Genomic DNA, 27,027 nt, shown 5'->3' on the forward strand with positions numbered 1-27,027 from the left:
TGTTCTCCTTTCTTCTTTTCAACCATGGGAGTCTTTGACTACCTAGGATGCCAAGGGTAGTAAGACAGATGGCGTTTCTGGGACTCTGGGCCTGATTCAGAGACGGACGCTATTTGCGCTCGCTCGTTCAGAAAAAGGGGCCAGATATTTAAATAGAGCGCTCGCTCTTTGCGGTCTGTTGACGCCTCTATGTCTGAACGAGCGAACGAAACATGCGCTCGCTATTATTTAAAAAACACCCCCTGGCCGCTCGCATCATACGTCATCTCCGCATTTTCCTACCGCAATCATGCAAGCAGTTCAGGCTAAAAGACAACCAAGTGACGTGGTCGATGACGCTGCTTTGTTAATTATGCACACCCTTAAAACGCCCGTTTTGACCGTTTGGCACGCCTGCGTTCGGATCTCCACTCCCCGTTTTCAAGCACCTTCCCCTGTTACCACCCACAAACGCCTCATTCTGTCACTCAAATTAGCAGGCATTCGCTGTTTTGCGAGCACATAATTTCCGACCGCAATGACTGGTTCGCGCATGCGTATTATAACCCATACGCATGCGCAGTTGTGCGAACATCGCTCGGAGCGAACGAGCGGCTGCTTACGAGCGGCTCTGAATCAGGCCCTCTGTTAGCAAGGGTCAATTAGTAGAAACTCAAATGGACTCGTGGCAAATGCAATCTTTCCCCCTTAATGCCCTATTAGAGCAATGTTGTACTCATTTGTAACTCCTATTTTGACTGTATGATTTCATCATAAAAGAAAATCAAAATGATGAGGCATTTTTGTTACATTTAAACAAAAATCTAAATATATTAAATGTCCCTTATAAAGTTAAAACAAGTATCTACAAGTTAGCAAAATCAGATTGAGCAAATCTGTTACAATAAATTCTACATATAAATATTTGTGCAATATATTGCTTTTATCTATATAATAATCTGAAATCTCTGGGCCTGATTCAGAGCCGGACGCTCTGACCAGAGCGCTCGCTCTGAATCAGGGCCCTCCTACCTAAAAATGGAGCGGCCTCTCGGACGCTCGCATAGCTGTGGGTTATCACCCACAGCTTATGTGAGTGTCCATGATGATGGTCGCGATGGTCAAGACCATCGCGACCATCGGGCTTGCGACGAGACCCTGCGGTAGGGTCTCGTGGCCGCAAGCCCTGGAGTGATTTTGGCTCTATGAGAGCCAAAATCACTCCCACTGACATCACTAGTGATGTCAGTGGGGCCGGACACAGACGGTAGGCGTTCCCATGGGAACGCCTCCGTCTGGCAGCCACGCCCCCGGCACGCCCACCAAAGGGGGCGTGCTGTCACTCACCATCGACAGCACGCCCCCTTTGGTGCGAGACCCGGAGCGACAGCTTGGCTGTCGCTAGCCGGGTCTCGCGCATTCGCACGACGGAGCTCCCTCCGTCCTGCGCATGCGCATTTGGAGACCATCGACCCGCTTGCAAGCATCCTGCGCTCGCGAGCGGGTCTGAATGAGACCCTCTGTCCCTTCTACTTCGTGTGCAGTGTCAAGCACCCCCTTCCACTGCTGCGACACTATACAGAGTTCCCAGCCACATGAGGAGACCTTCACGACTGAATGAGTGGGGAGGAAGTGAGAGAGCGTGAGAGAGACTAGCGACCCAGGGAATGACAGGTCATAAATGCTAGTGTAAAAGTAATTTCAAAACAGTGTAATCATAATCCACACCAACAACATATACAGCCAAACATCAAATAGGAAATTAAAGTTCTATTAACATATTCATAGACATTTATATATAGACATAGATTTTTGAATACAGTATTATATATATGTTGTGGCCTATCAATCTTACTACACAGTTCAGTAGCAACTGATAACGGCATTACATTTTTGTCTAACAAAGAGCAATCTAATCTTACCTTTGCTCTGCAATTCTGGTATTGCCCAACTGCTTTACACGTGCACCACCCGCAGGAGGAAACCTTAACTGCACTCCCTCTTCAGGTGAAATTAAAGGGTTAGCTGTTGCTGAGTTTGCTTTGGCACCAGTCTCTTCCAGTTTACACAGTTCAAAACTTTCTTCAAGGTCTATGTAATCATTATCCTTAATTGCTTTTGAATATCCATCCTGTTGTTCATATCCATCATATAATATCTCTTCCAGGTCTTTATCGCAATCTCCAGCCTCTGCCCTGCTAAAAATGTCTTCAGGAGAGGATTCAGAGGCTTCAGTCTGACTTAAAATTATGCTCCAGCTGTGCTCATGTTCTGAAATCTCTTCTGATTTCTTTTTACTGTCTAGTCTTTGAGTTAGAATAAAAGAACTTTCCTCTTCTAAGTGAAAGGAATGGAATCCGGATACATGGGTCATTGGATCTTCACTCTCATTTGTCATGGAGATTGACTGAAATGTATCTGGAGACTCCACTGAATAAACTGTATCAGAAAATGCTTGTTGAGACACCACTGTAGTGTCACTAAATGGAAAAGTGTTTGCTTTTGTTTCAGAGGCCACTAGAAAAGAAGAGCCACTTTCCAAGCCACATGTATAAGCTTGATCCATGGCAGAATGAACTGGACTCATGTTGTTGTCATCTCTTAGCAAGTCTTCTCTAATGTCATTTTCCCACACTTGAATATGAAGTCCGGGCGATTCTGAAATATAAAATATACAGGTTCAAACAGGGCCGGACTGGGACTAAAAATAGGCCCTGGCATTTAAAGCACACACAGGCCCACCTCACGTCAGTATCTGTCTCCCCCTCTTACTATTCTTGGCTCCTCCCACTTCATAGTATATGCTCTTACAAATAGAATAATTATTAGAACAACATACAAGTATACAACATTCTGTGCATTAAAATACACACAACAGAGCAAATCCTGCAGGGGATTCAAACATGTGCCATAGTCAGATATTTGGTATTTGGCTGGTTCTGTTAGGTAAAACTGGCACTTCATTGGGGCAGGTCACATAAAAAAGAAAGGGAAGGCATTTTCCCAACTGACCAAGCCCTAGCTTAGCAGTTGTAGAGTATTAGATAGTGGTCACTGTAGGATGTTTTAGGGCAGGGGATACTGAACAAAGAGAATGACACCATCTCTCCCTGACACAGCTCTCCTGACACCATCTCCCCCTGACACAGCTCTACCCCTGACACATGTCCCCCTGAGACAATTCTCGTTCTGACACAGCACTCCTCCTGACACCATGTCCCCCTGACACAGCTCTCCTCTAGACACCATGTCCCCCTGATACAGCTCTCCCCCTGACACGCTATCCCCCTAACACAGCTTTCCTCCGGACACCATGTCCCCCTGACACAGCTCTCCCCCTGACACCATTTTCCCCTGTCATAGCTCTCCCCCTAACACCATCTCCCCCTGACACAGCTCTCCTCCTGAAACCATCTCTCCCTGACACAGCTCTCCTGACACCATCTCCCCCTGACACAGCTCTCCTCCTGACACCATCTCCCTCTGACACCATGTCCCCCTGACACAGCACTTCTCCTGACACCATCTCCCCCTGACACAGCTCTCCTCCTGACACCATGTCCCCCTGAGACAATTCTCCTTCTGACACAGCACTCCTCCTGACACCATCTCCCCCTGACACCATGTCCCCCTGACACAGCTCTCCTCTAGACACCATGTCCCCCTGATACAGCTCTCCCCTGATATGCTATCCCCCTAACACAGCTTTCCTCCGGACACCATGTCCCCCTGACACAGCTCTCCCCCTGACACCATTTTCCCCTGTCATAGCTCTCCCCCTAACACCATCTCCCCCTGACACAGCTCTCCTCCTGAAACCATCTCTCCCTGACACAGCTCTCCTGACACCATCTCCCCCTGACACAGCTCTCCTCCTGACACCACTCTCCTGACACCATCTCCCTCTGACACCATGTCCCCCTGACACAGCACTCCTCCTGACACCATCTCCCCCTGACACAGCTCTCCTCCTGACACCATGTCCCCCTGAGACAATTCTCCTTCTGACACAGCACTCCTCCTGACACCATCTCCCCCTGACACCATGTCCCCCTGACACAGCTCTCCTCTAGACACCATGTCCCCCTGATACAGCTCTCCCCCTGACACGCTATCCCCCTAACACAGCTTTCCTCCGGACACCATGTCCCCCTGACACAGCTCTCCCCCTGACACCATTTTCCCCTGTCATAGCTCTCCCCCTAACACCATCTCCCCCTGACACAGCTGTCCTCCTGAAACCATCTCTCCCTGACACAGCTCTCCTGACACCATCTCCCCCTGACACAGCTCTACCCCTGACACCATCTCCCTGACACAGTTCTCCCCCTGACACGTTATCCCTGACACAGCTCTCCTCCGGACACCATGTCCCCCTGACACAGCTCTCCCCATGACGCCATCTCCCACTGACACGCTATCCCCCTAACACAACTCTCCTCAGAACACCATGTCCCCCTGACACTAAGATCCCCCTGACACAGCTCTCCCAGACACCATGTTCCCTGACACCACTCTCCTCCTGACACCATCTCCCCCTGACACCATGTCCCGCTGACACAGCTCTTCCCCTGACACCATCTCCCCGACACAGCTCTACCCGACACCAGCTCCCCCTGACACCATATCCCCCTGACACAGCTCTCATCCTGACACCATCTCCCCCTGACATAGCTCTTTCCAACTTACCTCTCTTGCGCTCCTCATACCGTCCTCAGAACTCTTCCACTGCTCTCTGTTGTCACTGTCCACGTGGGTTTGGTCTTCTAACTCCAGTACTCACGGTTGGGGTTCCTCCTCTTTGCACAGCAGGAGAGACAGACGCACAATGAAGTAAATGTGTCGTCTCACTCCTTCGGCTGCTGTTCACATTCACACAATGAGAGGGGGACTGAGGGAGGAGGGATGAGTTACTGCCTATCACCGGCTGCATCTATTATATTGATGCTGGAGGTGCGGCGGCGGGTGGCTTGTTACACAGGCACAGCGGGGCACACAGCAGCAGCACTGTATGTGCATTTACAGACTACTTTGGCCGGGAACCCTTCTGCCGCCTGGAGCCCCTTTTGGCGGCACTGGCTGGACCAGCCCATCTGCCCACCGGCCCTTCTGGCATTTGCCAGAACTGCCAGATGGGCAGTCCGGCCCTGGGTTCAAAACAATAAAAGCAAAAATATTAATTCTATAAGAGTCTCGTATTTCTAGATTTCTAGTATTTCAGGAAACTCCCCAGACCTTAATCCCATTGAGAACTTGTGGTCAATCCTCAAGAGGCGGGTGGACAAACAAACACCCACAAATTCTGACTAACTCCAAGCATTGGTTAGGCAAGAATGGGTGGCCATCAGTCAGAATGTGGCCCAGAAGTTCATTGACAGCATGCCAGGACGTATTGCAGAGGCCTTGAAAAAGAAGGGTTAACACTGCAAATATTGACTCTTTGCATAAACTTAATGTAATTGTCAATAAAAGCCTTTGAAACTTATGAAATGCTTGTAATTTTACTTCAGTATATCATAGTAACATCAGACAAAAAGGTCTAACAACACTGAAACAGCAAACTTTGTGAAAACCAAATTTGTGTCATTCTCAAACTTTTGGTCACGGCTGTTTTTATATATATATATATATATATATATATATATATATATATATATATATAAATAGCCTTAGTTACATATTCTAGATTGAACTCTGTCACTTTTTAATGTCATAAAGAAATCTACTAAAATATTTTCTATTTCTTACCTATACAAGGTACAGTGTCGCCACCTGCTGGTGAAATGCAAACACCTTCATCTATGAATTGTGTTTCTCTCCCCGCCTGTTTCACTTGTAACAAAGGATTAAAAAGCATCTCTTCCTCTTCTGTGTGAGTATATGTTGCTTGCGCTGGGATATTTTGTTCATGTGGTAATGTATTCTCACAGATAGTCTTGTTTTTATGTTTTTGAAACATTATGTCGGGTGATACTGAGCTTTTTAATAATTCATGTTTTTCAGTTGATGAACTTTGACCTCTATGGATGAAGTCCTCATTACATTCAACAAAAAATCTGGCATTAGTAGGGTCAGCTGGCATATCGCAATCAATGTCATGATTGCAAATATCTCTATGGATGCTCAATGAACCAGATTTCTGGATATTGTTAAAAGACTGCAAAGTATTTCCAGCAGAAGATAAGGGTGAAATCTTTGTTTCATCATCTTCATGAGTATTAAGTTGTCTCTCGTTCGCACTATCAGTTTGAACTATTTTGGCTTTAAAGTCTGTCCACATATTTAAATCTTGTCTGTATGGATCAACTTTTTCATATTCTCTACACAAATCTGGACTGATTGAAGCATTTGAACTGTTGTCACAGCTGTTTAGTAGTACATCAGGGCTGTCACTCAAAGAGATCTTACTGCAATGTCTTTCAGTCATATTCCAGAGGTCTGGATCAACACAAAGGAAAGGAGAAGACTGTTGAGTGTGGTCATCTAAGATATCAGGGATATAGTCAGCGTGTGAGGTAGCTGCTGTGGTCAGTGCTTCACAATGCTCACTGCTACTTATATCATTGTGCTGACCAGGACCATCAGAAGACAATGCATGCTCTTCGACGCTACACATAGATATATAGATTTGTTCAGAAGTATTACTAGCATTGGAAGGTTTTGTTTCAGTCTTTATATCCATTTTACTAGGTAGAGCACATAGGTTATCTACTTCTGTCAAGTTATGACTTTGGGTGTTGATATATAAAGGTGAGAATGAATGTTGCCCCTGTATCTTAGAGTCTTCTTCCTGAACAACATGAATATCCAGCTCATCTAAATGATTGGTAAGATTACAATTTCCTGAAGGAACAGTCTGAGATGGGTTTGTGTTTTCTGTAATTGGTTTTGCATCATTTAATGGGATATTAAATGAATTTTCAGTGGTAGGAATACTTTCAGCACACTGAGCAGAGGTTGGAAATTCTCCGTTGGATGACTGGTACTTTGCAGTATCTGCATTTTCAGTATCTCTAGTTGGGGAACTGGTTTGATAAGGTTTCATTTGTGAGAGACTATCTATGTGTGAATGTAGAATGTATGAGCTACTTAATGTATCATCTTGTTGCTCAGGATGTAAGGATACTAACATGTACTGCCTGCTTCTTTCATCTTCATTCTCTACAAGATGTGATAATTTTGCTCTCCTGTCCCTCATATTCTCAGGGGTGCTATATACCTCACACTCACTGTCCAGCACATATTCTTGTTTGTCCTGTTTTTGTTCTATTGTATTGTACTCTTCAGAAGTATAACCATGGAAACAATCTAGCTGGTCTTCTAAACTTTCTTCATCTGTGCCTGGAGTGGTTGAACTGGACTGAGTCTCATTCAATATTGTAGATCCTGAAATTTCCAAATCCAACAGCTTCTGCTGAAAATGGTTTTTAGCATTTCTGTCCGATGAATTAGAGTGGTCTAGAATGTCGTTTGACTCAGGACTTGATGGTGAAGACTCCAAATCCTCACATATCTGTGTATTCCAAATATCCAAATTCATGGGAACTTTATTAATGGTAGTGGGCACGGTCTTTCCAGGATTCAGACTATTGTGACACTTAATATCACCCTGAGAAAAGCTGCAATATTTCTCATTATTTTGTGAAACTGGAAAATCCCCTGTTTGATTTGTACATGCCATCCCATCCTGTATTGTGCCCCAGCTATCGGCTAAATCTGGACTTGTTGAGCTAGAATGTGAGGAGCCGCTCAGGTTGTTTTCCTCTAGACAAAGATTCACATTTAGTTCTTTTACTGAATTGATATTTGAGACACCTGAAATGATATCAGAATCATGTTCAGCAGGTTCAGAAGTGTTGTGGGAATTATTTAACATATCCTCATGTAAATTAGCATCTTCAACAGCAAGATTTGTAGGGTCGAGATGAGTACACAAGATATTTTCTTTCATTGGAATCTTCCTGTTAAGACATTCGCTTTCTGTAAGCAAAGATTTATCACAAGTAGGAACTTTGTAGCTGTTATTAGTCTCTGAGGTCAATGAACATGAGTTCTGAGTTAAACTATTGTGGTCTTCATTATCGGTCTGAAATGTGTCATTGACAGGTGACAAGTGAATAACACAATCTAAAGTTGTATCATATTCATCATGTACATCTCTAATGCTTGACACAGGAGATTTAATTAGCAAATTCACATTTTCTAAATGGCTTGAGTTAAAACTGTCTAAATCTTCAGGAGTGTTCAAAGAAGAAGATTCTGTGTCATACTGTAAGTCTCTTTCCCAAGTGTCTTCAGTTTCACCCTCAGCATTCGTAACACAGCCTTCATAGTCTTCTTTTGTAGCTTCTGCGGATTCCTGATTGTTAACAACTTTATACTGTAATTCAGTAAATACATTAATGACCTTATTTGGTATAACAGGAGAAAGAGGTTTGATATTTGGAAGTTTTACTGATATATGATCATCAACAGCATTAACACTGATTTTTCCGTCTTTCTCACATATAGCAGATTGCGCACAATTGCTGATAGCAACATCAGCTGCTAAGTGACTTGGTGGAGAACATTTTGAGGTACTTGTAAACAAGATACTTTGGTTATAGCTTGAATCATTGTTTGTAAAAGACAACTGAAATGTATTATTACTTATTGCTTTGTATATACTTTCTATGCAACCATTTCCCTTATTGGGGGAGTCTTTGTTACTATGTAATAAACTATTTTCTTCTATGTATGCAGGGATAAAGTTATGCCATGTACAAGGCTTCTGGTTGTTCATTTTGTCACTACCTTGTATTGTGATGTTATCTTCATCCATCGCGTCAGCGTTTCTGGACAGTACAGGTGATGCATTAGATTCATTACAGTAATTTATATTTTCTTTATTTGAAGAACACCTATCATTGAGTTTTACCTCTTCATTATTGGGAACAAAATATTGGCCATCAATTAGCTCTGATCTTTTTTGTTCTTCCACAGTTTTTTCAATGTCTTTTATATCATCTTCATATATAGGAGATGATACTGATTCTGATGTTGAGTAATTAGTGTCTGGTGGAGAAACAATGCATTCTTTACTCGTGCTAGGGTTGGTAAAATCCAGACATCTATAAGATAAAAAGGGGTCTTCCCAAGCAATGTGGCCATCTGTGGCAGTTGGTTCCTCATTGCCTTCATATATATCCCATGCACAAAGATTTCTTTGTATATGTCTTAAATCAGTAGATGCATCTCTCTCTTCAAAGTCTTTTAATTTCGGAATGCTTTTAATGTAATGATTTCCATCAGATATTTCTTGATCAATATTTTCCTTATCAATATCAAGATTATTTTCTGAAGAATGGTCACTAGTTATTTCATCTACTTCATTTGTTTTAGCAAAATATCTCCCATGGTTGTCTGCATGCGTTGTATTCCAGGTATTAATTGGTTCATTTGCACACTGTCCAAACATATATGGAGAACTGCACCATGGGTCTGAGGTTGCTTGGAGAGATTGGTTTGAGTTCCATAAATCAGAAAATGTTTTACTTTCCTGCCTTGGGTTTTTCTCATGATTGTCTGTTTTATTTAATCTATGACAGCTAGGTGCTGTTAGTTGAAATGAAGCGGCTTTAATTCTAGTTTCATGACTGCTTTTTGGCTTTTGGTCTTTCCAAGAGTCAGGGCTATGAAACACAGGCTCCTGCTCACTTGAACTCCATGTGTCAGCATTCAACAAGGCCTCTTGTGTTAAAGTTGGTTCACCCCCATTCCACCAATATGCATATTTAACCTGAGATATGTCAGTAGATCCTATTTCGTTTATTTTCTCTATCACATCTTCTGGAAAAAAAGTTGGGGGCCCATTATCTAGAGGAGAACTTTCAACTAGACTGTTCATCGGTGTAGGAGGAATTTTAACTTCTGTATGACCAGGAACTTCAGAAGATAAAGGAGAATCATACTCAACAAAGTCACTACCACTGGGATGTTTATTACATAAATCCTCATGATTCTCTGGACTATGCATGAAATTGTCATCAAAGTCTACTAGACTGATATTTTCCACTTCCACTAATATAGAATTTTCTACTTTTGTCTTTAATAGTGCAGTTGAACAATTAGCCATATCATCTCTGTAGAAATGTGTTTTGTTATGTTCTTTCTGAGCAAGGGGTTGCTGTCCTTCTGAAGAATCGCTCTGAAAGAAAAATTCATCAGCCATAGAGTAGTCAGCAGAATGTGAAGAAGATTCAGAGCGAATGTTAGGTGCTAGATCAAAGTTGAAGAGATCTAGGTTGTCACTATTGTTCCTGGATGGTGGTGTTTCTTCCTCAATGATAACACATTCTGGGATGGGACTATAAGAATCAATGCCAGGAACAAAACTGTGATGAACACCAACAACTTCTGCTACTGGGCTATCATCACTGAGAAAAACAGAACTTTCCTTAGAAGACCGGCTGCTTCTTATTGTAGCCAGGCCACTGTCTGGACTCACTAGATCTACATTGACATCCACCTGAGCTTGTGCTGATCCATTAATATCTTGTTGATTATCTGGGAAGTTCACTGGATTTGGTTGAGGATCTATATCAGAACCATACAACTCCATAATGCCAGATGATCCTTGTGAGAGAGGAGCACTACCAGCAACAGCTTCTGTAGAGGACGTTCGGCTATTAGGGACCATGCCAATACGTCTCCTGTTGATGGCTTCTTTGATGATTGATGCAACTTGATCACAGGTTACTAATGGGCTTTCTTGTTGATAAACAAAAAACTGATCACACCCATAATCTGATGGCTCGAGATCAAGGAAAGGATTCTGACACTCTTCCAATTCACAGCATACCTGTGAAATACAAATGTTGTTAATACCACCAGAAATTAAGTCTTTGTAAAATGCATGGTCTAGAGTTATATGTAATTATTAAATATGGAGTAATGTAGTGTAACAAAATTATAGGGCAACTGTAGAACACTGAGTAAGGGTTAGATGCAAATGCATTTGTGCTGCATAAATTGTGTTTTGTTGCATATTCCATGCACACAACTAGCTCCACTTTTTTTTGAGCTACATCTATCTAATACTTCTGACCCTTGATGCTTCAAGAAACATCAGAGAGATATTTATGTGTAAGTGCAGTATAGTAAGGATTTGCACATGTTATCTAAGCATCAGAAAGATCTTGTATTTAATTACACGGTTCTTGAAATACAATTGCTACAAGCAGGGGCAGACAGACCTGATTACATCTGGTAAGCTGCACATTTCTCGAGGGCCTCCCACCGCTTACCCCTCCCCTCACTTCAGAGTGGCCCGGAGGCAGGGCGGGTGGGTGGAGTTTTATGTGCTGCTCCGTGCAGAAAGCAAGGCGCCCTACACGTCAGCGTACTTCGAGTAATGGTCGGCCCAGCACTGCCTACAAGAGTTACATTTACAAGTACATAATTATGCTATTGGCACTTCCATAAAGGATGTAGTTTATGGACCGGCGGACTAAATGCCGCCGGTCTATATCCCGACACGAGAAGCCCGACGGGGGACTTCAGATGGGCATCAAAATACCGACACCTATCGAATCCCGATGCCGGAACGCCGAAGGACGACAGCCCGAATGAGATAAGTCTGGCCTGTCCTTATCGTTAACCCCGGGGGTAGGTTAGGGTTAGGCACCCCCCCCCCCGGATGGTTAGGTTTAAGGGGGGGTTAGGTTTAGGCACCCTGGGGGGGACTTAGGGTTATGCCCCACCCCGGGAGTTTTAGGGTTAGGCACCCCTAAAGGAGGGTTAGGGGGGGGAGGCGAAGGTTAGGGTACTTACCAGCCGGCATCGGGATATCCTGCTGTCGGGCTTCTCGTGTCGGGATCCCTTTCATAATAATAATAATGTATTTGGGATCTGCTTAGTCTCCAAAGAGTTATTGCACATTTATAAATGGCTGGTTCAATAACTTTATACTATGATGAAAATCAGAATGAAAAATATTACAGCTATGCATTTATATAGATCTTACTTGGTTACACAATTCAGGGTTCTCCGAATAAACAGCTATTTGTTGCTTTGTTATCTGTTCTCCTGATGTATAGCTGGCCAAAAGAATAAGGATGTCAATCTCATATTTATCAAGAAATATTTTCAGATCACCAATGATGTTCCTGTAGCTCATTAAGTCCTGGTAACAATAAAAAAGAAACATAATACAATATTGTGTTTGCATATATTGGACAGTCAAATGACAAATAATTATTACTTTGCATTGGTAAGTAACAAACCTGCCTTCATGTCTATTCTTACCTGTGGATATGAGACAGTGAGAGTTACAATACAACACTAAACTGTGCACTATAACTGGTGCTCTTATCATAAAATTACAATTGCTGCCTCTGTAATACATTTTTATTGCCTCTGTTATAAGTCAAATAGTATTGCCCATGTAGTAAGGTAATAAATGAATACTGCCATAAGCTGGTCAGTTTGTATCTGAGTTGGGGTATAGCTAGTCAAATCTGTAAGTTTGTGACATCTTGAAAGGATAAACAAAAATGTAAAGGTATTTCTAAAATCATTTAGAATTCAGGTTGTGCTGTGACCCTGTCATGGGGTTTCTTCTTATTTGATAGTATTGGTAATATGGGGTTCCGGACTATATATAGACAGTAAAAAGGTTGACAATGTCTAGATAGACACCATATGTTAGACAGTCAATAGGTTGACTGGGACAAAAGGTCCACATGGACAGTAGGTCGACATGTAAGAAGGTCGACATTTACTAATGGTCGACAGAGTCAAAACGTCGACACAAAAATGGTTGCCACAAAAAAAATGGTCGGCACATGATATTTTGTTTTAGTTTTTCAGGGTTAGTGTAAGGGTTAGGGTTAGGCACTTACTGGAAGATTAGGGTTAGGCACTTACCCCGATGGTTAGCCACCAGGAGGGAGGGTTAGGCACTAGAAGGGACCATTAGGGTCAGGCACCTACCCCGAGGGTTAGGCACCAAGGGGAGGGTTAGGGAGAAGATTAGGGCTAGAACACAAAAAAAAATCATGTGTCAACCATTTTTTTGTCGACCGTTTGACTGTCGACCATTTGTACCTGTCGACCTTCTTACAGGTCGTCCTTTAGTGTGTCAACCTTTTGTCCTAGTCGACCTATTGACTGTCTAACATCTGGGGCCAAATGTAATAGGGCGAGAGTTTAGAAAATGTGAGAGAAATGTAATAAAGTCACAGAACATGCAAACTTACATGTTTTTCAGACTCCAAAAAACTCTCAAGATTTAAACTCTCATCCAGGTGTTTCCTGTTATGAAAATACAACTCGATCAATGTATTAGTGTGAGAGTTTAACTGCTAAACTCTCACATTTTCTAAACTCTCACCCTATTATATTTGGCCCGTGGTGTCTATGTAGACAACGTCGACCTTTTTGCTATCTTTCTGTTAATCCACACCCGGTAATATGAATACTGTAGCTGACTAGATGTAAATAGAATTTGCAGCTTCTGGAATCCAGGTGGACTGGGAGAATCACATGACAGAATCCAACAGGGCCGCACCCATGTAGCCAGTGTGTTTGTTTACAATGCAATGGATAGAGAGTAGGGTCCAGGGCGAGATTATCCACAGGGCCCAATGGGTCCTAGTGGCCCGTCTGACACCCGCCACTGGCATTACCATCATTGAGCAGTCTGAACTTAGGGAGGGGCCCCTGTGCTACCGCTTGGATCAAAACAATAAAAATTGGCATTGGCAGTGGCATTGCCAATGCCAGGCTGCATGAAAGCCTGCAAAGACAACACTGGCCACATTAGCTTTAGGGAAGGAAGGGAGCGGTTCGGCCAGCGGCACATATTATGAAGTCTCAGAGTGAGGTGCCGCTACAAGCTGCTCTCCACAAGTGGGGGCTTTCCGAGTAATCACAGTGGAACAGTAGGTGAGTTACTCTGACCCAGCCTCTGTCAGCACAATATATATATATATATATATATATATATTTGTGTGTGTGTATATGAGTACATGTATATATATTTCTGTGCGTATATATATATATATATATACAATGGGATATTGTTAAAATACCAACAGCCGGGACGCCGTATGTTAAAATCCCGGGTTTTAACATAGGCAGTTAAAACCCGACACCGGGGTGCCCTTAGCTGTTAGCTGTAGGGGGGGGGGGGGTTTAGCTTTACGCACCACGTGGGGGTTAGAGTTGGGGTTAGGCACCACTGCGGGGGTTAGGGTTAGGCACTAAGGGGGGAGGGTTCGGTCTGACATGTGTCCGTAGAACGATGAACGATGCGCATTCCCATTTGTCAGATAACTGACATCTGATGTGTTTGCAGTCAGATTTGGTTGATTTCATTCATTTCAATACAGTTTGAAATCATTCAAATTGTTTGTAAAATCGTTCAAAACGTTGGAAAACTTGTTCAATCATTCACCTGGCCGTGTGTATGCACCATTAGGGGCATAACTAGGTATTTGAAGGCCCCATAGCAAAAGTTTGTAAGGGCCCCTATGTACCACCCAATGGTGAACAATGTATATAACACATGTAACTATTATACCCCTTTTACACCAACCGAATAACCCGGGTTATTGCCGGGTCGACCCGGGTCGATGCTCTGTGTGAACGGCTCCCAGAAAAATTTCCCGGGTTGATTTACCCGGGAATTTTACTCGGGTTGAGAGCAGGGTTGAACACGGGTTGTTCCCGTGTCATGCAGCAGTGTGAACGGGTGCAACCCTGCTTACTTGACCCGGCTAGCTCTGAAAGATGCTGATTGGAGCTTCTGGGGCACTGGCAGATGATGTCATTTGTCAGTGCCCTGCAGAGAGATGCACATGAAGCCATCGCTTGCCTGCCTAACCTCCTGCACCACAGCAGCCTGACCAGCAGCCACAAAAGCAGGCAGGCACACAGCCTGCCATAGCCAGAACTGCAGCCTGCACCACAGCCTGACCAGCAGCCACAAACGCAGGCTGATACACAGCCTGCCACAGCCAGAACAGCAACCTGTAGCAATGCTGTAAGCAGTCCCCACCCCTCTCTTTTGTTGACTTTTGTGACCATCTTTGTCAGACCTTAAAACAGACCATTTTTAATTACTTCTATAGAGAAAAGCAGGGATTACCCGGGTTCAGTGTGAACAGGGCAAACACGGGAATAACACGGGTCAAGTTGCAGTGTAAACGGGGTCTGAAGCCGAGTTCGACCCGGGATTGACCAGTGTTCAAATTCCAGGGTCGGACCCGGGATTTTGGTGTAAAAGGGGTATATGACTTGGAAGATGGCCCTCCTAGGCTCTGGGCCCCATAGCAGCTGCACCCTTGTCACCTATGGTAGCTACATCCATGAGTGGGTATGACTGAGCTGTTAGCGTATCTCCAAGAACTGTCAGTGTTTCTGTCTGATCCATCAGTGCGTCTGTCTGATCTGTGAGCCTGTCACCCAGCTCTGTCTGTATGTGTCCCCCAGTCCTGCTGGTATCAGTCTGTTCTGTCAGCGAAAATGTGAAAAAAAATGATCCTGCACTTCCTTATCTGCTGCCGTGCTTGTCTGCAGTTAGAAGAGAGCTGGGAAATGAAAACAAAATCACTTTCTACTGACAGCTACTGGTAAGAAGTTTCTCTAATTTGTGCTTTAAGCAGGGTAAAAAATGACTGGGACAGTGTAGTTGTGTAAGAGTATGGTTATTTAGTCATAGTACTATACTGTATGTGACATTAGCATGGTTATGGTGGAGTGCATGAAATGATAATGTGGTGATGTAAGTAGTAGTATGTAATTGAACTGGTATGTGGCTTGCAGCATGTATGTGGAAGTAGCTGCTGGTAGTGGTGGTGTTAGTGTGTGCAATGTGCGCCACCATTCATAAAAATACAACCTTACTTTCAGCAAAACGCAGGAGCACTACAATTAGGCTGGCAATGAGTATGAGAAAGGATGTTTATTTACATGTATGAGACCTCATTCAGAGTTGGATGCAAATGCAAGTTGCAAATTTTTCTTTTTATTGCGCATTCGTGTCGCCGCTATATGTCCCTTTTGCTCTGATGACTTGGCTGCATTTTGCACTTACAGGTAACTGCACCAAGAGAAGCATCTGAAGTTACAAACACACCTTAAACACACCGAAACACATCTAATACAGACCCTCATCCTTGTTCTCTCCCTGAACTATCCATGTCCCCAGTGCGCTCCCACTCATGGTTTCCGTCGATGATCTTTCTGTCCGCCCACCGCATGGTACAGGGTCATTCAGTGATGCTGCTCTAATGTTCATTATTAAGTTGTCTTATTTTACTGTTTAATTTATTTCCTTGTAAGTTGTTTTTTGTTGCATTTTTTATTGTTTGTGTTTTCAATATAACTATTAATTTGTACATTGTTACAGGCACAAGGTGGTACCATATAAATCAATACATAGTATAAAATAAAGTCCCTGGTAGGTGTCTGTCTGTTTGTATCTCGAGAACCATTGGACGGATTTGGATGTAGTTTTCACTATTATATAGAGCATTTGTGGAGGAAGGTTTAGGTCAGGGGTGGGGAACCTTTTTCCTGCTGAGAGCCATTTTGATATATATATATTATTGGCGGGCCCTGCGCAGGCCACACCCCCTTCATGTGATGTCACATGGGCCGGGGCCACAGTCGCCGGTGATTACTGCAATGCCCGGAGCATCCTGAGGAGCTGTAAGGGCAGTAGTGTGACCGTCTGAAGCATCCTAAGGACGCTGCAGGTGGCATTGCTGCATAGATTCTGGCTGCAGGGCGCCATTTTAGGCACCCTGCTAGCCAGATGAGGCTAGCAGAAAAAAGATCAGAGGGCCAGGCCAAATGATTCCAAGGGCCTTATAAGGCCCCCGGGCCTGAGGTTCCCCATCCCTGGTGTATGTGTATGAAACATTAATGTATAACAAAAGGGAGCTAAGAAGTGACAATTTTAGAGAAGCAAGTCAATAGAAAAAAGGTCCCTGGTAGGCGTCTGTCTGTTTGTCCTGTCGAGAACCACTGGATATGGATTTGGGTGCAGTTTTCACTATTATATAGAACAGAGGTTCCCAAAGTTCGCCTTTACAGTCCCCGTTTTAGGGATATCCAGGCTTGAGCACAGGTGACTTAATTAGTACCTCAATCCATTTGATTTAACCATCTTGACTCAAGCTTGGATATCCCTAAAACGTGGACTGTAATGGCGGACTTTGGGAACCTCTGAAATAGAGCATTTGTGGAGGAAGGTTTAGGTGTATGAAACATTAATGTAAGACAAAAGGGAGCTGAGCAGTGACTATTTTAGTGAAGCAAGTCCGTAGGCCTCATGGCTTTTGAGATATAAGGGGTCAAAGTTTCAAAAAAATTGCACGGAAATGCCACTCCTGATGCTCTGTTTTTAGTGAGGTGTATGTGGAAAAAAGGTCCTATCTCAGTGCCTAATCCACAGATCACTTTGAAATTTTTACCTTTTGTCAATCAAAATATGGAAATTCCAGAAAAAAAATGTTTTATCAATCTTGTTGTTGGATAAAGGAGTTTTAAGTAGTGTGGTAGGTCATTTGGACAGCTGTATGGATGGGACAATTGTTTTTGGGATTGCAGCTGGCTGCAGCAGGTGTATTTTTAACTTATTTGAAAAGTACTCTAAAATGACACAAAAATATACTTGCACCCATTTTATCTACCCGTAATTTAACAGCAGCATTTATTTTGCCCCAAAATATCTGCTTTCTGTAATTTTTCCACTAAAGAAAAATGTATATAACAGCTATTTGACACAATTTAAAAACCACAAACCCTTTGATTTTGCCCAATAATAAATTTTTTAACTATTACCCAATGTTGGTTTACCTTTTTTGGAGGTAGGCACATTTCCCCATTTTCAAGCGCACTTGAATTATATGTGGATTAGGCACTGAGATGGGAATTTTTATCCACATACACCTCACTAAAAATGGAGCATCAGGTGTGGCATTTCTGAGCAATTTTTCAAAACTTTGACCCATTATATCTAAAAAACTATGAGGTTTAGAGAAGAAAAATGTTCCATGGGTCTGTAGCTATGTGGTGGTATCAAGTGTACAACGTTTTATTAAAATTGGGGGTTGTCATGGCCTGGGTGGACTGACGTGGAATGACCCAACCATTTAGGGTTGGTATTGAGTTATCAACACCTGGAGCAAAGGACAGGTACAGTTGTGTATCATCTGCATAGCAGTGGTAGACCAGGCCATGACGTCTGATTATTTCACCCAGTGGTAGCAAGTATACTGCAAAAAGCATGGGAGATAGTATAGAACCCTGTGGGACACCGCATGGAAGTGGCACTGGTGAATGAAGAGTTTACTCCTGAAGACCTGCAGGTGAAAAATGATTTGAACCAGCTAAGGAATGTCAATTCGTATCCCATGGTCAAAATGCTGTAGAGACATCCAGAAGGATTAAGATTGAGCAGTCACCTCTGTCTCTTGCCATCAGAAGATCATTAAGCACACATACCAGGGCTGTTTCAGTGCTATGTCTTCCCCTGAATCCTGACTGAAATGGATCATAAATATCATGGGTTGACAGGCTTCTAGTTGAGTTGCCACCAATTTTTCAATAACCTTTCCTAGAAAAGGAAAGTTTGATACTGGTCTGTAGCTGGCCCTTTTGCGCATCACAACAAAACTAAATCTTTTCGTGTTGACGTCAGGAGGAAAAATGACGAATGATGTCTACAAGGCAATCTTATAAGACCTTGGTTAAAAAAAGACTATCGCCGTAAATTCAAAATTACCCCTGTGCAAATCCGGAACGGGTCGCTAGTAATTGATAATAATAAATATAGTATAACTGCTACAACTGTTATCAATAAGCAGGATTGCATTGTACTATTGTATATAGGCAAAACCAGAGCCGTAACTAGACTTTTTGGTGCCCTATGCCAGAGAGACCATTGACACCCCCCCCATTTTTTTAAATAGGGACATAAGATGCACCTGAAAAAGGCCCATGGCCTCTTGGGGGAGAGCCAGGGTAGAGACAGGGGTGGCCAGGAGATGCTGGGGTGAAAGAAGAAGAAGCCACAAGTGAGAACTATAATAAACAGGAAAACTGACAGGCCCAAACAGCGCCCCCTGCCCTGCGGTGCCCTGTGCCATGGCACAGGTCGCACCACCCTATTTACGGCCCTTGGAAAAACTACTAGACAACTGAAGAAGCGTACGGCCCTTCACATGTCTAGTATTAGAGCGGCTATTGATGGAAAGGTCTCTGAACAGCCTGTAGCATTTTAGGGACTTCAAACATGGCTTAAGCACCTTAAGATACAAAATAATTGATTGGGTCCCCCTAATATCAGAGGGGCGATAGAGGTTGCATTTTATTGCAGAAGGAAGCAAGGTAGATTCAAACCTTGAACACAGTTCACCCTTCTGGTCTTAATAAAAATTTCTGTCATATTTGGGGCCAGTGCTAGGTTTGCAAGCGCCCTAGACTAAGCTTCACTCGGCCGCCCCTGCTCACCCCCGTTTTCTATCCACTTTTTAATTCACTTCAGGCCATCCTCTCGTCTTGTGCTGTGCTCCTCCATTCCTCGTCCGTGTCTGCTCCGCCTCCAATCCTCTTCTCTGATCTAACAACCTGCAGTGCTGTTTTTCGCAAGCCGGCTAATCCAGTCCAAACTTGTAGCGGCAGCCTCGCAATGTCATTACATCACGTCCGCGACACTGCCAGGAACAGGTACCGCCACAAAATGGGGGCTTGGACCCTACCAGTATTATGTAAAAGAAAGATGTCTCTGAGAGACATCCTTCTTTTTTTGTTAGGTGGATGTCTGCCTCAGCAAGGGAGACTGATCATCAGTCTCCCCCGACACACTCGCTGCACTCTGCATGTGGGTGGGTGGTATAAAGCCTATGGGGAGGGGGGAAAGGGGGGGGATAAAATAAAGTGATATGACACTGGGGGGTTATGGGGGGGTAAAAAAATAATAAAAATCCACACTGTTCACAGGTAAAGGAGTGGAAGGTGCAAAAGACAGGGGGGAGGAAGTAATTTTATAATGGGGGACTATGGACATGGGGTGGTGTGAGATACCCCCTAAGCATATTTTTTTCTCCAAAAAGCATTTCATTAAAATATATTTAAATATTTTCTTAATTGTATTACATTTTTTTTTAAAAACGAGAAACCAACAATGCTTGACCGGTTTTGCCGGCAAAAAAAGTCAGTTAACTACCTGACATTTTTTTCCCAGTAAACCGCCCAGAAATTGTTAGGGTTTTTTATAATTTAAGTTTAAAAATAATTTTTAATAATATATTTAAATATTTTATTTAAAATATATATATATATATATATATATCCAGGTATATCTAAGGGTGTTTTATAACCTCCCTAACCCCTTGTGTCTATAGGCCCCCATTATAAAATAACTTACCACCCCCTATAGGAAATAGACACCCCAGGGGTATAAATCCTAATAATTCCTCCCCACACACACACACAAACACCATTAGTAGTAAGAATATCCCTGTTTTCTAAACCAACCCTCCCCCTGTAAAAAGACAATTTTTCTATTATTATTATTATTATTTTACCCCCCTCCAGCGTCATATTTCTATTCCTTCACAGACTGCCGCATCACTTCCGGGGGGTCTGGAGAGTCAGAGGAGATTCAATCTGCACAAGCCGGGGGATGCAGCATGGTGGCACGGTCGCATGTGATGCGACGTCATCAGCTGAAGCACTGCTGGCTGCAGTCGCATCACAATTAAATGATTAAGGAAACTCTGCCTTGAACTATTATAGTATATAAGAAATACTGTAACATTGCAACCTTTGAAGAACACAGACTATTAGAGATGCCTACAAATCATTCATTCATTGTCTGTACATGTGGATGATGCTGTGCATGCACAGAATAATCATCTTTTACCACAGTCCTGAGAAAGTTGTGCTTATGAAGTATCGCTTCGGATGGTGTTTTTTGCGGGGCTGAGAAAGTGACTCACATATCAAATAATAGCTCACACACATGATGTGCATGTGTTGCCAACTGTTGTGATTTAAGTTCAGTCACGTGTTCAAGAAGTGTTTTTAAGAGTGTTTAATCAGTTTTATAAAAATATTCATTAAATATTAGATATACACAATGACTAGCCTTGGGCCTTTTTTTGTTTGATGTCTTATGAGAAAAGAGTGTGGAGAAGATGTAGTATCAGTGTCCAACAACATTTCTGAGGAAGCCACTAAGTCATCATGGAGGAGTCAAGATAAAGTGCATTCAGAAAAGCAGTTTGTCAAGAATATCTAATGTACCCATATTTTAAAGGAATTTGCCCAAGTAAGGAAGCTACAATACTACACTATAAGTGCCATCTTGGAATTGTTTTATTTGTTATTTATTGCAGGTCCAAAGGGGCAGGGACCTTGTAAGAGGAACAGTTTCTATATTGATGGACTATAATAGCTTTAATTATTGTATTTATTGCTTATATTGTGAAGCACAAGATAAGTGTTTATATATATATATTGTGACACAGTCAGGTTAGGGGTCCCTCTCCTGGGGTAGATGGACACCCTCTTTACACACACAGCAGCCGTAGAAACAGGATACAAGTCTGGGGTTCTTACATAACATAAGTCCTAGCCTGGCTGGCACTAGCTACACAGCAGATTCCCTCTCTATAATAATGGTAGGGCCTATTGCCCTCACCATCAACAAAACATGTGCACAGTACTTACAAGGAAAGTAATCAAGTGTCTCTGAACAGGCTAGTCTGCCTGCTCTCCCAGGTGTGAGACACTCAGCCACAAACAAACCCAGCTTAAATCAGCCAGTTCTAGGTGGAAGCCCTAATGAGGCTGCTACCTAGCTGAAAGGCCCACAACCTGGAGTGGCCTGTGGATGGAGCCATCCCTCTCCTCACATCCACACCCCCAGGGCCCAAACCGGCTTTTCCAAAAGCCGACATTACCAGTCTGCTTTCCTAAGAGGCTTCTCCTGGGGGTTTCAGAACACATTTGACAGGAACCTAGGACATACATAGAAGCCATTCCACACTTCTCCAGTCAGTGCTTCTATCATATATAATATATATATATATATATATATATATATATATATATAATACCGTTCAAAAGTTTGGACTCACTTAGAAAATTCCTTATTTTTGAAGAGAAACACTGTTTTTTTCAATGGAGATAACATTAAATGAATCAGAAATACATGATATACATTGTTACTGTGGTAAATGACTGTATTAGTTGCAAATGTCTGTTTTTTAAAGGCATATCTACATACTTGTATAGAGGCCCATTTCCAGCAACCATCACTCCAGTGTTCTAATGATACATTGTATTTGCTAAGCACGTTAGAAGACTAATGGATGATTAGAAAACCCTTGAAAACCCTTGTGCAATTATGTTAGCACAGCTGAAAACGGGTTTGCTCATTAGAGAAGCTATAAAACTGGCCTTCCTTTGTGCTAGTTGAGTATCTGGAGCATCACATTTGTGGTTTCGATTATACTCTACAAATGGCCAGAAAAAGAGAACTTTCAAGTGAAACTCGACAGTCTATTCTTGTTCTTAGAAATGAAGGCTATTCCATGCGAGAGATTGCCAAGAAACTGAACATTTCCTACAACGGTGTGTACTATTCCCTTCAGAGAACAGCACAAACAGGCTCTACATAGTACATTAGAGTCTGTAGTATGAGAAATAGATGCCTCACAAGTCCTCAACTGGCAGCTTCATTAAATAGTACCCGCAAAACGCCAGTGTCAACGTCTACAGTGAAGAGGCGACTCCAGGATGCTGGCCATCTAGGCAGATTGGCAAAGAAAAAGCCATATCTGGGACTGACCAATAAAAGGAAAAGATTAATATGGTCAAAAGAACACAGGCATTGGACAGAAGAAGATTGGAAAAAAGTGTTATGGACAGACGTATGGAAGTTTGAGGTGTTTGGATCACACAGAAGAACATTTGTGAGACACAGAACAAGTGAAAAGATGCTGGAAGAGTGCCTGACGCCATCTGTAAAGCATGGTGGAGGTAATGTGATGGTCTGGGGCTGCTTTGGTGCTGGTAAAGTGGGAGATTTGTACAAGGTAAAAGGGATTTTGAATAAGGAAGGCTATCACTCCATTTTGCAATGCCGTGCCATACCCTGTGGACAGCGCTTGATTGGAGCCAATTTCCTCTTCCAACAGGACAATGACCCAAAGCACACCTCCAAATTATGCAAGAACTATTTAGGGAAGAAGCAGGCAGCTGGTATTCTGTCTGTAATGGAGTGGCCAGCGCAGTCACCAGATCTCAACCCCATTGAGCTGTTGTGGGAGCAGTTTGACCGTATGGTATGCAAGACGTGCCCATCAAGCCAATCCAACTTGTGGGAGGTGCTTTAGGAAGCGTGGGGTGAAATTTCTTCAGATTACCTCAACAAATTAACAACTAGAATGTCAAAGGTCTGCAATGCTGTAATTGCTGCAAAAGGAGCATTCTTTAACGAAAGCAAAGTTTGAAGGACAAAATTATTATTTCAAATAAAAATCATTATTTCTAACCTTGCCAATGTCTTGACTATATGTTCTATCCATTTTGTAACTCATTTGATAAATAAAAGTCAGTTTTCATGTAAAACACGAAATTGTCTGGGTGACCCCAAACTTTTGAACAGTAGTATATATATATATTGGGTGAATCAGCAAGTGGATGAAAACTACCAGTGAACTACTGTTTTCAGGTTTAATACAGAAGCAGAGGCACCCAGATTTTTTGAAGCATGATATCAATTTGTGTGCTTCAATAAAAAATAATTATACACTTTGTCTAAATGTGCTGGGATTATTGAATAAGAGATAGATAGATAGATAGATAGATAGATAGATAGATAGATAGATAGATAGATAGATAGATAGATAGACTAGCTGATGTACCCGGTTTCACCTGGGTATTTTTTATATATATATACTGTTTCCATTTCCATCTCACCACTCCAATAACGCATTAATCCTTCACCTCAATAGTAATGCAACACCATCCTCACTGCTATAGTAATGGGGGGCATCCACTAGACGATTTTATCCCTGTCCAACCTCTTAACGATTTTCCCTTGAAGTTTCCCTTGAAATATGATCTTCCACTCTGAACAATTTGCAAAAGATTTGCAAAAGATTTGCAAACGATTTGCAAAAGATCTAACAATAAACTATGTTATTTTAATCTGTGATTGAGAGCTTTCAGCTATAATGGGCAGATAGTGGTTCATCGTTTGATCGTTCAGTGTGAACGATGTGTAAACGATTTGTAAGCAATCAAGTGAAATTGACCTGCATGTTCAGTCGATGGAGGAGACGATCAAACGACCAGCGGGAGCGCGCATCGTACATCGTTAGAAACAATTACTGCACGATTTGCAAACGATGTTCAAACGATGTTTGAACGATTATCGAACGATTATCGAACGATTTTATCATTATCGTTCAATCGTTCAACTTTATCGTCTAGTGGATACCCCCCTTAAGACAATACCCTCCTTAACCTGTGTACTAACACATTCCACTCCCTCACCTGTGTACTAACACATTCCACTCCCTCACCTCTAGGGTTGAATTAAGGCTAGTGGGGGCCCCAGGGCAACTAAATTGTGGGGGTCTCCTTCAAGCCACAGAAAGCCTACCTCGCCCTGAAAGCCCTACACTGAGCCATATACATATATAACATATACTCACACATAAACAGTATACACACACCAACAGATTATATACACATTAACACATACACGCTAACACATATATACACATTAACACATACATACACACACACACACTGAAACAGTACACATACATACTTTCACTTGATGCAGTAGCTTCTGCATGTCCAGTCACTGGTATAGGTTGCAACAGGGGCCGGGCACCTCGATTCATTAGGCTCCATTCCCCATGATTTAATGCCATGTTTTGCCATATATATATATATATATATATATATATATATATATATGATGGAAAGTGTAATATGTACTGTGTAACAGCAGAACGATCAAGGAACAGTGGTATTAATGACCCAGAATAATTACTTTGTTTATTAACAGAAAAGACTGAGAAGCCGTATGTAGCAATGAAAAAAAAAAGTGATCTCATAGTTTGGGAGTGTCTCACTGCAAGCTAATTTTGGCTCCGGAGCTTTTAAAATTACTAGTACAGGTACCAGGAATACTCAAATATCCTTGAAGAGAACTCTCATTACAATTGAATACATGTTACTGTATAAAGATTTGCCTCTCACAAAACTGTAATAAAATATATTAATTGCTGATACACTTCATAGTGATTTTTAGACATTTTCTTCAGAGGAAATAGTAGATATCTGTGCATTTTCAGTCTTTTAAATAGATCACAAATTAATAGCACCAACCTACCAAAAGGTTGAAATCATTCCCACTTCAATAAAGTTTAAAACATTTATAAATTAATATATAGCTTAAAAAAAAACACAAGTTAGTAAAATATATTAACAATCTTAACAAATTATGTCTAGCTGCTTTAAACATATGAGATCACAATCAGGCAACTTCACACATTAATTCATAAATTGGACTTTTGTAATACCAATGACACCATGAACAAAATAAAATCCAAGTTGCTGTATTTCAATGAACCACTAGAGGTCATTCAAACATTATTATAGTTGTTGATGTATAAATATTAAGGCCTGTAACACATAAATGAGGATGACTTTACACATCCAATCAGTATTTGAATGCATAACCCTAGTACATCAATCACACATAGACACTGCATATAAATATATTTACAAGGAGAAATGTGTGCTTAATATTTACAAAATCTATTAATAAAAATATATAATGGTATGAGAATACAGGTCATACAACGACAAGCAAACGTCCTAAATCCAGGGGCTAAATTTACTACATGCATGTTATGCATTGAATATAATTGCACCTTTCAATCCAGCAGCTGAAACTGCTGAAGACAAAGCGGCTTTAAAATGTGCTGCATAATAAATTTAGCTTAATAGCCGTTTTAAATACTCATATACTTTATATAAAACAAATGGGATCCAGAAATAAGACAATGCAAAAGAAAAAAAGAACAGTAAAAACGCAATACATGATCGCTGAGAGGCACTGTGAGAAGTCCTGCAAACCTATTAGGTAAAGAAGGAAGTGCCAGGGACAGTATGGGTAAAGTCAGGGGTATATATAAATGTAATGTAGTATATTTTAGGGAAGGTGCTTCAGACTATGGGAACTCTTAACCAGAAACGGAAGTTTGTAATCTAAATTCTTATGAAATTTAGTTTAATTGAAATTAACAAATTAAAGCCATGTATCCACTTGCAGATACAGTATAAATGAGCGATAGAACGATAACGACATCGTTATCTTTCAATCGCTCATTAATCGTGCATAAATTGGGCAGTTTAATGTCGGAAACGACCAGCGATTAGCGCTCCCGCTGGTCGTTTCCGACATTAATCATCGCCTGAACATGACGATCAATCTGCCGATAACGACAGATAGACCATGTTCAGGGATGAGCGAGGGTGCCTACACTGAACGACTTATCATTCAGTGTAGGCACTGAAGGGAAGAGGAACGACTGTTGATTACAATGTTGTAATTGTTCTGTCGTTCCACTATCTGCTAGTGAATACGCGGCTTTACATTGAAAACAACATTTTATTTTTTGCTTAAACTAATCATAAAATATTTATGAATGCGTAATAGCCAGAAATAGGGAAATTGGTCTAATATTCTGAATTATCCTATAAACTGCAACAGATATGCTTGATTCTTCTCATTATTATAAAATGCAATCGTGTCCATGAAACACTAACAGTATAAATAGTATAACCTTGGAAAAGTCACTGCTTGTAACTAGTTGTTGCACTGCATCTTCAATAATACACAGAAAGGAGCTCATTTAGAAGTGGACGCACTTGCACTCTGAATGTACATAGGAAAGGAGCCAAAAAATAGTAGCATTTACACCAGGTGCAAATCAGGCATAACAGATATCTATACTTATGCCT

The 27,027-nt window shown here is 41.9% G+C and overlaps 1 protein-coding gene across 1 annotated transcript in view; it reads right to left on the bottom strand.

The window, feature by feature from the left end:
• PRUNE2 (prune homolog 2 with BCH domain) overlaps positions 1–27,027 on the bottom strand; it is a 233,125-nt gene that overhangs the window by 158,661 nt on the left and 47,437 nt on the right. The window contains exons 2-4 of the mRNA XM_088464042.1: positions 11,984–12,142; positions 5,728–10,819; positions 1,902–2,637 (exon numbers count right to left, since the gene is read on the bottom strand). Of these exons, the coding sequence (XP_088320168.1) occupies positions 1,902–2,637; positions 5,728–10,819; positions 11,984–12,142 (5,987 nt within the window). The remainder of the gene's footprint in view (positions 1–1,901; positions 2,638–5,727; positions 10,820–11,983; positions 12,143–27,027) is intronic.

The sequence above is a fragment of the Taudactylus pleione genome, unplaced genomic scaffold (genome assembly GCF_031769625.1).
Source record: "Taudactylus pleione unplaced genomic scaffold, aTauple2 ptg001573l, whole genome shotgun sequence".
Taxonomy (NCBI): domain Eukaryota; kingdom Metazoa; phylum Chordata; class Amphibia; order Anura; family Myobatrachidae; genus Taudactylus; species Taudactylus pleione.